Source organism: Rattus norvegicus, chromosome 5 (assembly GCF_036323735.1).
Source record: "Rattus norvegicus strain BN/NHsdMcwi chromosome 5, GRCr8, whole genome shotgun sequence".
NCBI lineage: Eukaryota > Metazoa > Chordata > Mammalia > Rodentia > Muridae > Rattus > Rattus norvegicus.
Window position 1 is genome coordinate 118,716,396 of NC_086023.1, and position 12,046 is coordinate 118,728,441.

The following is a 12,046-nucleotide window of genomic DNA, read 5'->3' on the forward strand; positions in this document are numbered from 1 at the left end:
ACTATGGTAAGAAACAAGTATTTGTCTAATAAATTTGGACTCAAACAAGTGGTTCTCAAACTGCAAAATATTTTATGTGGGATTACATATTGCAATTTACCATATTTGAAATTAGCTGAACATTTTTTAAGTTATTTTACAAAGTAATTGTTATATTTTATTACATATAACTTGCAGTGCCACTCACCCACCTTTAAACTCAGCACTCAGGAGACAGAGAAGTGGATCTCTGAGTGAGTGAGGCCAGCCAGGGCCAAAACAAAATGTAGAAACATTCCAGAAGAGTAGCACTCATCTGTAATGTCTAGCTTAATAATAGAAGGCCTCAGTTCTCCAATCTGCTTCTACAGCCAATCACTTACAAAAGCATCCAATCTTTGTAAAAGTCCATTCTACACATATTAAGCCAGGAAGATGGGCAAAGTCAAGGTCCCAGATCACATTTTGACAATCAAAATCCTAAGAAAATTTTATCTCCTAAGTTCTATAGACTTAAGGATTTTATTCGTGAAATATTTTTATAGATTTTTCTTCATGAACTGGTTTCTTGCATTTTCATCCCCTCCACCTGCTGGGGCTGATGATGGAGTCAGGTGCATGTAGCTAGAGATTTTGAAAAGACTGAAGGGAAAATGGGAAGTTGTTTACTTCCCTACTAGGAACTCTAAAAGGAACTCCCTCATAGGTGTTGGGTAAGAGAAGGATGTATTTTACCACAAGGAATAATGTTCTTTGTACTTCCCCAGTTCCTGTAGCTTGTGGGGGAGACAGATCTCCCTGGAGGCTGTGACATAGAGCAGGCTCTTGGCCCATTTCTCCTTTTTTTAAGGCAGTATTTGTCTAAGTGGCCCAGACTCCTTGAACTCACAACCCTGCTTTGGCCTCTAATGCTGGGAAGACAGGGTGTACAGTTGAAGGTTTTTGGAATGAATGTGTGAATTTGTCTCAGACATCTACAAGTATAAAATTAGTAGGCCATTAAGCAGCAAAGGCTAAGTTTCTGCTGTTGACAGCACAGTTTCTTTTTTCAATCCATATTCAAACAACGGCTTCTCAAATGTTAATTTATCATACAACTTAATTGACTTATTAGTTTATCATTTCAAAGAAAGGGGTGAGAAAACACCAGCCACAATAATCCAACGGGTAGATAGAGCTTGGCTTCCAGGGCTCAGGTACTTCAGAATGGGTGCCAGGCTCCACCAGGGGCTCTTTACATCTGCAGTGGCAGCTTCACAGCCTCCTGGGCGTACCTGTACCACACCCGAGGCACGACTGCTTACATGTGGCTTGGGTTCACTTGTAGAAAACTCCTTTCCGACTTGTGAAAAAGAAAAAATGACTGCAGCTCTCCGGATAGTCAGTCAGGGCACCTGTTCTCTGCGCAGCTCTAGGTGACACAGACTACTGATGACTCTGGGGCAAACATTCTAGTGAATGCTCTCACCAGGGTGCCAGAAGCTGGGACAGGACTTTGAATGGAAGAGTTTACGAGAGCTTTATGAAGCCAGACTTAGTACTGTTCCCATTAGCCTGCCCTGCACAGAAAAGGCTGACCTTCACACTGAATAGGGTTAAGTGGCAAAAGCATAGACAAGTTGGATTTGTTAGGGGATGCAATACCTGAAATTTTATAGCAAAAAGCTGTGAAACAAAAGCAGTTTTTCTAAAAAGCTCTGTGGAAGAAAGGAACACTTAGTGTACCTGTGGCAAGTGACAGGCAACACAGCCTTGTACAGCTGAGGAATTTTTCTGTTTATCAGTGGCTGCAGAGCCTCTTTAAGGCGATGGTAATTTCTCTCCAGTTCTCTTTGATACTCCTTTTGATCTGGCCCAATTAAGCTCTTATTTTTTCTTAAGGCATCCTCACACCTAGGGGGTGAGAAAATACATGTTTAGACATTTCTCCTCCCTTAGAAATTTGTAATCCTAAACACACCCTACCCATAAACACCCCAACATACATACCACACACTCACACACACACTCATACACTCTACACACACACTCACACACACACTCACACACACCACACACACATACACACACACTCACACAGACACACCACACACACATTCACACACACCACACACACACACACACACACACACACACACATACACACACACACCATTCAGTTGATGGCAGATGATTGTCTTGATTGTCTTGTTTTAGGTCTACTGTGCTGTTACAGTTTAGGTGTAATATGTCCTCACAGACTTCATATGTCGAAGGCTCTGTGCCCAGCTCATGGGACTGAGAGGTGCCTGGATCACGAGGTGCTAACTTCACCAGTGGGTCATTAGTGGGTGGCCTAGACATTGAAGTAGGTCAGTAGTGGTATGCCTCTGACACAGTTGTGTCTGTGGCCAGTTGCTCTCTGCTTCCTGTCTGTGATGCAACAGGCATCTGAGTGTCTTTTAAAATCTCATAAACACTTCCTGTTACTCATTAAGTTGAAAGCATATTTTATTAATGTGTAGCGCAGGCTGGCCTAGAACTTGTGATTCCTCTACCTCTGCTTTCTAAGTACTGGGAAGTGTGTGTTACTATTTGTCTTTCACAGTGCTGGGAGATCAAATCCAGGCAAGGACAGTATCACTGAGTAGCTCCTGAACTGTCAGTGCTGACTCTGAAGCCACCCCTCATCCCAACCCTACTGTTTCTAGATCAGAGACTCTTTAGGATTTTTGTCACTCATCTGTGTAATGATGGCATCATCGTTTTTCCCCCATGTTGAAATAAAAGGTTTAGTTTAATAAATAGGTAAGGACGTTTTAAAAGGTTTGCACCTATACAGGCTTGGGGTGGTGCACATGCCCATAATCCTACCAGCTGAGAGGCTGAAGCAGAACAGCAAGTTCAAGGCTTGCATGGCTGCCTCAACACAGCAAAGCCACATGTACATATGTATAGCTAAACATCCCTGCTTGTGCACACAGCTCAAATGGTGCTTGGAGAAGTGCACAGCTTTAAATGCTTATACTAGAAACGGCCACCAAGCTTGACCATCTGATCCCAGAGACCCACGTGGCAGAGAGAGAACTGACTCCTACACACGCAGACACAGACCACTTAGATGTGCGCACACACACACACACACACACACACACACACACACACACACACAAACAAAGTAATCTTAAAAACCAAAAAAGTGTTAGTACTGGAAAGCAATTTGAAAGAAGTCATATTCTGAGCTTATATATTTTGGGGAAGTGTGCGATCGCCTACGTGTAGATGAGCACGTGAACCCGGAGCTCTATGCTAAGGTGCACATGTGCTGCACATGTGGCATTCAGTTCAGACATCTTCCACGTACATGTTTATAAGTGAGTGCTTGCAGTAGCAACACAACCAGGAGTCTCCAAATATAACAGAAAGCAGCAGCAGAGAAAAGAAGTGCATATTCATACAATGGAGCACAAGGACATTAGCTAGAGCAACACATAAACATAATCGCTGGCACAGCAGCTGACAGAAACAGTACATTCTAGAACAATGTAAAAAACACATCACTCAGAGATTCAGTGATTCCTGATAAAACTGTAAAAACAAAACGAACGAGAAAAACAGAAACTCAGGACACTGCTTGCTTCTGGGAGGAAAGCAGGAGCAGGGCATTAGAGTATGGGAATTATTATTTTAAGTCAATATTTAATGTGTTTAAGTTTTAAAAGACAAAACCTCAGGCTAAAAGTAAGTACACAGAAAGTATTATTTTTGGAAATTAAAAACAAACTGAACTGTCACTCAAAAGTGATGAACAGAAGACACCCTATTTATGTGTTATACAACAAAGCAGGGCACAGACACAGAAGCATCTGCATTTTTTGGCATTAGTAATAGTGGAGACATTTTGGGGTGTAAAGTATATAAAATACAAATGTTTATGTATTTTGACTCAGTGATTTCATGATGGAAATTTTAACTCAACAAAAGAAAGAAGACCCACTGTGGCATAAATTATACCATATTTAAAATCAAACAGAAAAACAGAATTCAGAATACCAAAGCAGTCAAGCCGATTAAATAATATCACCATTTACATAATTGTTCTAATTTTAACTGAAATAAGGGCTCTGCCCTTCTAGAGGTCCTGAGTTCAAATCCCAGCAACCACATGGTGGTTCACAACCATCTGTAATAGGGATCTTATATCTTCTTCTGGTATGTCTGGAGACAGCCACAGTGTACTCATAAAGTAAAAAAATAATTTAAAGAATGTTGTCTTAAAATTCAAGATTATATGTAAACTGTGAACTATGGTGGTATGTGTGTGTTGAAAAAACACAGCTAATATAGAAAAATAAACATGGAATATTAACTATTTTTTTCTTTCCTCCCACTCCCCCACTTGCTTTTTCATTCTTTGAAACAAGGGTTCACTCTGAAGCCCAATTGGGCTGGATCTCACTGCATAACTCAGGCTGACCTTAAACTCACAGCAATCCTCCTGTTTCAGGGATGTGGTAGCACACCAGCTATACAACTTTCTCTGTAAGGTTCATATTATGAAGCATTTAAACACTTTTGGACCCCTTTTTATAATTGTCCTGGCGGTAACACTTAATTCTTGTTGACTACAAGAATTCACTCCTCTGCCAGCCCCAATTAAATGTTGTTATATATGATTGAGATATATATAAAAGAATTCACTCCTCTGAACAAAGTCTGTTTGGGCCTAGCATACAGCCCAGTAGTCCTGTGCATGCCTTGTTGGTGTGAAATCGAAAAGAAACAGAAAAGGGAAAAATCATATTAGAAAAGACAACTGTTTACAATCGCAGTCACAGTAAAATATTGCAAACAGCAGGTAGAAAGTTACCTGATTATCTACTATTAAATATCTGGGGCACAAAAGGAACTAAATTATAAAAGTCCAACAATGCAACAAGATACAGATATTGATCTCAAAAGTTATGCAAATGGACAATATACGAAAAAGTCAACAGTAGAAAAATGCAAATAAAAACCTCCTCTTCCTAGTTAGAATGGCTCTTACAGAGACTCCGAGTAGCACATGATGGTCAGATTCGGGAAAGGGCAGCCCCTGCTCCAGACAGCAAACCATGTAGCTCCTCACGAGCACTGGGCAGGCCCTGGGTTTGGCTCCCAGCACACACGTGGTGGCTCACAACCATATTAACTCCAGTGCTGGAACTCCTTTTGTCTGGCCTCTGACGGCACCAGGGACATACATGACACACCTGTACACACACAGGCAAAATACTCATACACATAAAAGAAAGCTTAAAAAACCAAAACCAAAGTAGAACTACCAAATGGCACAGCCAGGAATATACACAAAGGAAACAAAGTCGGTCTGTTAGGTCAAAGAGACATTTACATTCCCACCCCATCCTGGTCACTGCACCATGATTCACTTCAGCCAGGAGCGGAAACAACTACACCACCTATCAAATGATGAATGGGGTTAACGAGTGGGCAGGAGATGAGAGAGGGTGGAGGGTGAGGTGACTCTGAATATACTACATAAATATATGAAACAGCAAAGAACAGATTTAAAAATATGGGGGGGGAGGGGGAGATGGTTTATTTGGGGATAGGGATGAGGTGGCTTGGTTGGTAAAGTGTTTGCTGCCCAAGCATGATAACCTAACCCCAAATCCCCTAGCACACATATAAACAAACAACAAAACAAGAAAAATGAACCAGGTGGGTTTTATGAACACGTTAATCTCAGTGGTGGATGGGTGGGTGGGTGGAAAGGAGGCAGGAGACAAGAAGGTCCCTGGGGCTCACTAGCCAGCCAATCTAGTTTGCTTAGGCAGAGACTCTTTCAAAATATAAGATAGCAAGAGGAATGAGGGGGGTATTACAATGCTGGCTCTTGGCATCCAGATTGGGGGGGGGGGCTTACAGTTCCAGATATTATAGTGATAACTGCCTTCCTCCTGTGAGTCCAGTGTTTTAGTATACCCTCCCCCAAAGAGTTCCACAACAGCTGTTACAGTTTATGGCTGGAGGAATTCAATACTCCTTCCCTTGCTGACACTACTTTGTATCTTTCAAATGCAACAAATCACAGAATCACAAGTTACGAACCGAGTCCTCTGAGTCTTCCTAATAATTCACCAAGAGCTTAGATACCTAGGTGTTATTTAACCTGGTCTATAAGCCTCTCTGAGCGGGAGATTACATTATCTGTCATTTGCTGTGAAGATCTCAAAGACTAAGAGACTGGACAGGGACATACACACACTGATGAGGTTAGGATTTCAACATTTTCTGCTTCAGTTTTCTAAGGGAGGGAAAATGGTGCTTCACACTGAAGAATAATACTAATTTTATGGCAATAAATAGCAGCTTTCAAGGTTGGGGTATGGAAAGGTGCAGGTCCATGCTAGTCAAGATCAGTGAATGCCAGAGATTGCTTCACATGGTGAACCAATTCCTATTTTCTGTTTCCAATAATTCCTTGTGGCTCTCATCACAAACTGTGGTACTGGTCACTCTTAATTTGAAGCTCTTTTTGAAAGAAGCCTCGAGTACCTTTTAGTAAAGTCCTTGAAGCAAAGGCGCAGCTTGTTGTGATGTCTGAAGAGCTTTGGGTCCCCAGGTATCTCAGACAGGAAGACCTGGGCGACCTCGAGAGGTCCCTGAAAGATAAAAGGAGACAATGCAGTGTTCTTGTTCTTTAGAGTCATGGAGTTTACCCACAGGACCACAGCAATGACAGGGCTGCATTTCCATTGAACACATGCATGTCTCTTAGGACTCTTCAGAGACAGCCTGATCCAAATACTCCATTCTTATCTACATTCTTGCCTACTACAGTCAGATTCATTTCATAGTGGATCACCCTTCAAAGAACTGAGTGGGCCTTGAGGACGGACTACTGACTTCATCAATGCACTTTGCCTTGTATTATTTTTTTTTAATGATTCTTGACACATAAGTTTTAATGCATCTCCAACCCACTTGATTTTACAAAAGCAACTTCTCTCAGCATTGTAAAAGTCATTCCTGATGCAGTAAACAAGAGTCTTTTAAACTATTTGACGGGCAGAAATAAACATCATATATGCCAGGAACACAAAGGTCTCATTTCAGTTATATCCTGCAGCATTTCTTGGTTCTACTCTTTAATCCAAAAAGTAGTTAAGATACATTATGTAAAACCTGACTGACAGTCTTCTTGATGCTCTTAACTGGGAGTATTCTTTAAGACTGGGGCCATGCGTAAAATCATGAGAAAGGCTCTCTCAGCAAACCAACTAAAGGAGATGTTATGATAACTTCCAATATGTATGAAAAACCACTAGTGCTATATTATGTGAGAGTATTATGACAATCTTCCAAATGATTCCGCATCATTTATTCCATAGAGCTCATTGTGAAGAAGCTCTGGAGAAGGAAACATCATCGAGGATCTAAGAGAGCAGAGATTCACATGTGTTAAATACAGCTCTGGGAATGAGTCTTTTTTGAATCATGTATTTTTTTTAATGAAATAATTTTGTTTTGTTTTATGAGACAGGGTCTCATTATGTAGCCTCAACTGGTCTGGAACTTGCTACATAGACCAGGCTGGTCTTGAACCTCCCCAATGTGGATTTAGGAGCATATGCTACCACAACCATCTAGCAAAGACTATTTTAAGTGACCAAATTTCTATAATATAAGCATAGACAGAGGAGAAAGCAGGTATGAAAATTGTAACTGAGATGTCATTAAACTTCCGTTTTTCCATTTCCATTTATACTTCAGTACCATGTGACTAATCTGATACGCACTATTTCCACCTAGTCTGCATGACTCTGTCTGTAAACATTACAATGCTTCTCCAAGTCCAGTATGGAAGCCAATGGCCCACAGCCAGCAGGAAGCACGAACCTGGTTCACAGTTGTTCCTACAGACCCCTGGAGGACCATTTGAAGCATTTTGGGGTCTGCTGGATCCTGATGTGTTGCAAACGCCAATTCCTGTGTCTTTTTCTGCATGTCTTCGATAGCAACTTCAATTGGTGTTAAGATTATCTGAGTAGAACATGACAATCAGGTCAGTGTAGTAACAATACTACCTGGTTAGCTTTAAATGAGAACGTCAGAAGAAAGGGGACCCATGATGAGCTTCTGTGTAGCAAAATCTAAACCTCAATCCCTGAATTAATAAAAATAAAAACAATAACTACCTTAAAAACATAAACTGAGAATGAGTTAGCAACTTAGAAGAGAGGCAAAACCGAGCGAGCAACAGTGGTGAACTCGTTCTATGCTGGGGGGGGGGGGGCACGTCTTCTGTTAAACCACACAGACTCAGTGTGAATGTACGAGGTTGGTGAATTCTTCTTTCCTGCACTGTGCAGTTACCTCTTCTTTGTGAGTGACGTTGACTCTTGTTTTAATGTAAGGAAAGGCATGAGATGTTGTCAGAATGGTCTTCCGTTTGAATTGTTCATGAAGCTCCCCATGGGCTCGGCCATCTAACGTGAAGGGCGTACAGTACATGAAACGGCGGAGATTATAATTTTTGTCAAAATAAGTGATTCTATCCTTCATCTCATAGGTGTCGAAGAATGGCTCCACGTAGGTGATCTGAATGTACGCCTGAAAGGGAAAGGTCCTCATTCACCAACAGTAGTCTGTCGCCCAGTATGTGTCAAGCAAACAGCAGGAGATCTTCAGAGGCACAGCCAGAGATCATTACAGTGTAGTCAACCTACCTTGTTTGGATCTAATTTACACTTGTCTACAGGATTAGAGTCCTTGATTACTTCAAGCACATCCTCTCCAAATCTTTCTCCATAGAATCCCTGTAATGAAGCAGAAGAAATCTTTTACACAACTTTCCTGGTAAAGCAGAGTCAGCCCCTGAGGGAGGGAGACTCCTCAGTCAGACCAGGAGATTTGGCAGGTTTTGTTCTAGCTATGTTTCCATCCACGTGTTAAACAGCAGCATGTATCTTCTCCAGTGAAAGCTCAGGTCTTTACAACGGGCCTCAAAAGCTGCAGTTTGGGCAATGGTCCAGAAGGAAGAACTAAGACAGCAAGGGAGGTGAGCTTTAAATGCAGCCGTTCAGGAGAACCACCAGAAATTATCCTCACACCTCCCCCAGAGGGGCTTTGTACGATAAAGCTTGGGTAACACGGTCTCAGAATTTCTCAAGGCTTACCAAACTCATAAAAGTAAGGAGTCATAATTTGAACCAGTTTATGAACCCAAAGCCAGTAGAGTCACTTGTAAGAGTCAACACTAGCTAAGAGTAGAAGCCAGCCTAGAGCCCTGCTTCCCAAACCGTTCTGTGTACACAAGTCTCTTAGCAATCTTGTCAAAATCTAGACTCTGATTTAGAAAGTCTGAGGTTGGATCTGGGATCCTCTTAGGGGACACTAATGCACCTGAGGCATGAGCCACACTTGGCGCAGGAAAAGAGAGGTTCAGAAGAGGACCAGAAAGATGAACACAGAGTAAGCATGAATGTGTTTTCTTCTATGTGAGAGGCCAAACGTGCTCACAGCTACTCCTGAGCTCTCCAGCTGTGGCCCCAGGGGATGTCTCACTGGACACTTGGGCCACAGAGAACACTAGTGAGCCAGCTACTTTCTGGGCTTGCTTCTGCTTCCGATCTCATTCCACAGTGCTACTTAACTTCTCCACTCTTACTCAAGCATAGACAAACCAGAATAATTCTGACAGATAAAGGAGCTTAGAAAATATGTATGAAGATAAGGCCTTAAAAGTATAGCTAATAATAATTTACTATTGTCATAAAAGATTTAAAGGCTTTGTAAGGGTGTTATTGTACCTCTCAAAAATTCTTATATACCACAGAAGTCGTTTATCTGACTTATTTAATAATTAAGACTGATGTGACAATCTATTTCCTACAGAAACACGACACAGTGACCACAGCACTCACCTCCAGTCTGTGAGAGATCTCCGCGAGTTTGGTTATGGCAGGCTCCTTGTAAACAAACTCCTGTTCATCCAAATCCCCGAACTTGGTTCCATAAAAACCAACACGGAAATAGGTGCCAAACATCCGCTTACCATCCTATGTTAGAAAAATGAGAAAACTCAATACAAAGACTTTTTGTTATTTTACATTATGCGTAGGTTGCTATATTATAAAATTTCCAAAATACTGTAAAAAATTATCTCAAAATTATGTTTATTTTCAAATAAAATGGTCTTTCTTCATTATATCTAACAAGGGTTATGCAAATTACGTTTCTTAGTAAATGAAACAAAATGGTCTTTGTTTTTAAGTCCACACAGTTGGGCTATATTAATTTATTTTCCTTATTGAGACAAAAGGTCTTAATATAAAAGTTAATTAAAACACATCGCTAATACATTTTCAAGTCAACACAATCCTTCTCTTAGTCTCTTTGAATATATTAAAAAGAGACCATAGAAGCTAAGAGCATTAGGCATAGAGTACAAAATCAGCAAAACACCAAGACCCTTCAGAAGTGCTCATGTAAAAATTCTTTAATCAGTAATAGTGTTATATCTGTAAGTAGAAGAGTATAAATGAAATAGAAAGAAAAAAATCTAGGTACAAGGTAATAACTATATTTTGAGAGGAATTGTATTTTAAAGACCGCCAAAAGCAACCACCAAACTTCCCAATTCTCTGACTATTCTCCTTCCATTTTTATGGTCTTTTCAGTGACACCCTGTATGACCGACCACCCAGAAACACACAATTCTGTGATATGACTTAACATTAACCATGCACATACAAGGACAGAAAATGAAAATGATTCTAGTTTTCACACAAGTTCAGTAAGAACCAGTTCTTTCCATGAGGGTGACACCGGGCACTTCCCATGCACTCCGGAGAATGCAGCCCCAAAGCGGGTTCAGAAGGATTCCGCAGTGACTCACACACTAACCACATAAAGCACGGAGCTCCTCTCAATTCTCCTGAAGCCTAGATTACTTTATATTTATTTTTGCTATATCTAGAAGACCAGATGGTATATACATTTAAGAAGTAAACAATAAACATTATAGGTAATTAAGCAAACTGAGAAACTTTGATCCTTAATTTACCAGTTTTATAATGCCAAAGCAAGAAAAATTAAGATGACCCCATATTATCATCCACAGTAAGAAAAATATCTTTGGAGCTAAAAAATACAATTTCTAACTTAAAAACATTTTCAATTACTTCATGTTAAAATAAATAAATATTTAAATAAGTAAATAATAAACAAGCATAAAATAAATAAATGAAATAATAAATATTAACTGATTCTTACAGTAAATGAAATCTCTGTGTGAATTAAATAGATTTCACAACAATTTGTTTGGACCCAGCAGTAGGCAATAGTATCAGTCAGGGCAAGAAGGTATTGCCAAAGCCCTAAGATGACTGCTTATAAATCTGTGATTGTTAGCTTTCAAACTATGTTTCATACATGAAAACTGTCCTTCTGAAAACCAAAAATTTTCTAGCTGTATAACTTAAGAGGCTTCCAGGTTAAAATATTATTTTAAATCCTTAGCAATAATCCTTAAAGACAGTAATTAGGACTCACTTCCCTTAGCTAACCTTTCTAACTCTTGACCAGGGTATAGTAGTAATTACTATTTTGCTCCAATTTTATTGGTCTTTCCAGAGACACCCCATAATGTATATGATCCCAAAACACACACAATCGTGTGGTGACCTAACAGGGAAGGCACCATGAGCTCACTGCCTAAAACTGACTAAAACTTAACATACTTTTTGTATTGATATTGTTATGTTAACTATTATTTATCTTCACTAACAGAATAAAAGACTCGCTTCTCAAAAGAATAAAATACACAATCAAATAATTATAATTTAAATTAGTACATACTGTAACGAGTACTATTAAGAATAGAAGATTAAAGGGGTTGGGGATTTAGCTCAGTGGTAGAGCGCTTGCCTAGCAAGCACAAGGCCCTGGGTTTGGTCCTCAGCTCCAAAAAAAAAAAAAAATAAAATAAAATAAAATAAAAAATAAAAAATAAAAAAAAATAAATAAATAAAATAGAAGATTAATCTTGTTGGAGCGAAATCACAGTTAGGGTTTTAGTCAT

The 12,046-nt window shown here is 39.9% G+C and overlaps 1 protein-coding gene across 9 annotated transcripts in view; it reads right to left on the reverse strand.

Moving 5' to 3' along the window:
- Positions 1 to 12,046, reverse strand: part of Dock7 (dedicator of cytokinesis 7) — a 183,500-nt gene that overhangs the window by 1,533 nt on the left and 169,921 nt on the right. For 6 of the 9 annotated variants that reach the window (NM_001415885.1, XM_063287647.1, XM_063287646.1 and 3 more), the window contains 6 exons: positions 9,888 to 10,013; positions 8,691 to 8,780; positions 8,338 to 8,574; positions 7,861 to 8,004; positions 6,517 to 6,623; positions 1,705 to 1,872 (listed from right to left, as the gene is read on the reverse strand). In NM_001415885.1, coding sequence (NP_001402814.1) covers positions 1,705 to 1,872; positions 6,517 to 6,623; positions 7,861 to 8,004; positions 8,338 to 8,574; positions 8,691 to 8,780; positions 9,888 to 10,013 — 872 coding nt within the window. Of the gene's footprint in view, positions 1 to 1,704; positions 1,873 to 6,516; positions 6,624 to 7,860; positions 8,005 to 8,337; positions 8,575 to 8,690; positions 8,781 to 9,887; positions 10,023 to 12,046 lie in introns of all 9 variants that reach the window. The other 3 variants (NM_001415886.1, XM_063287651.1, XM_063287643.1) reach the window with 1 other exon arrangement.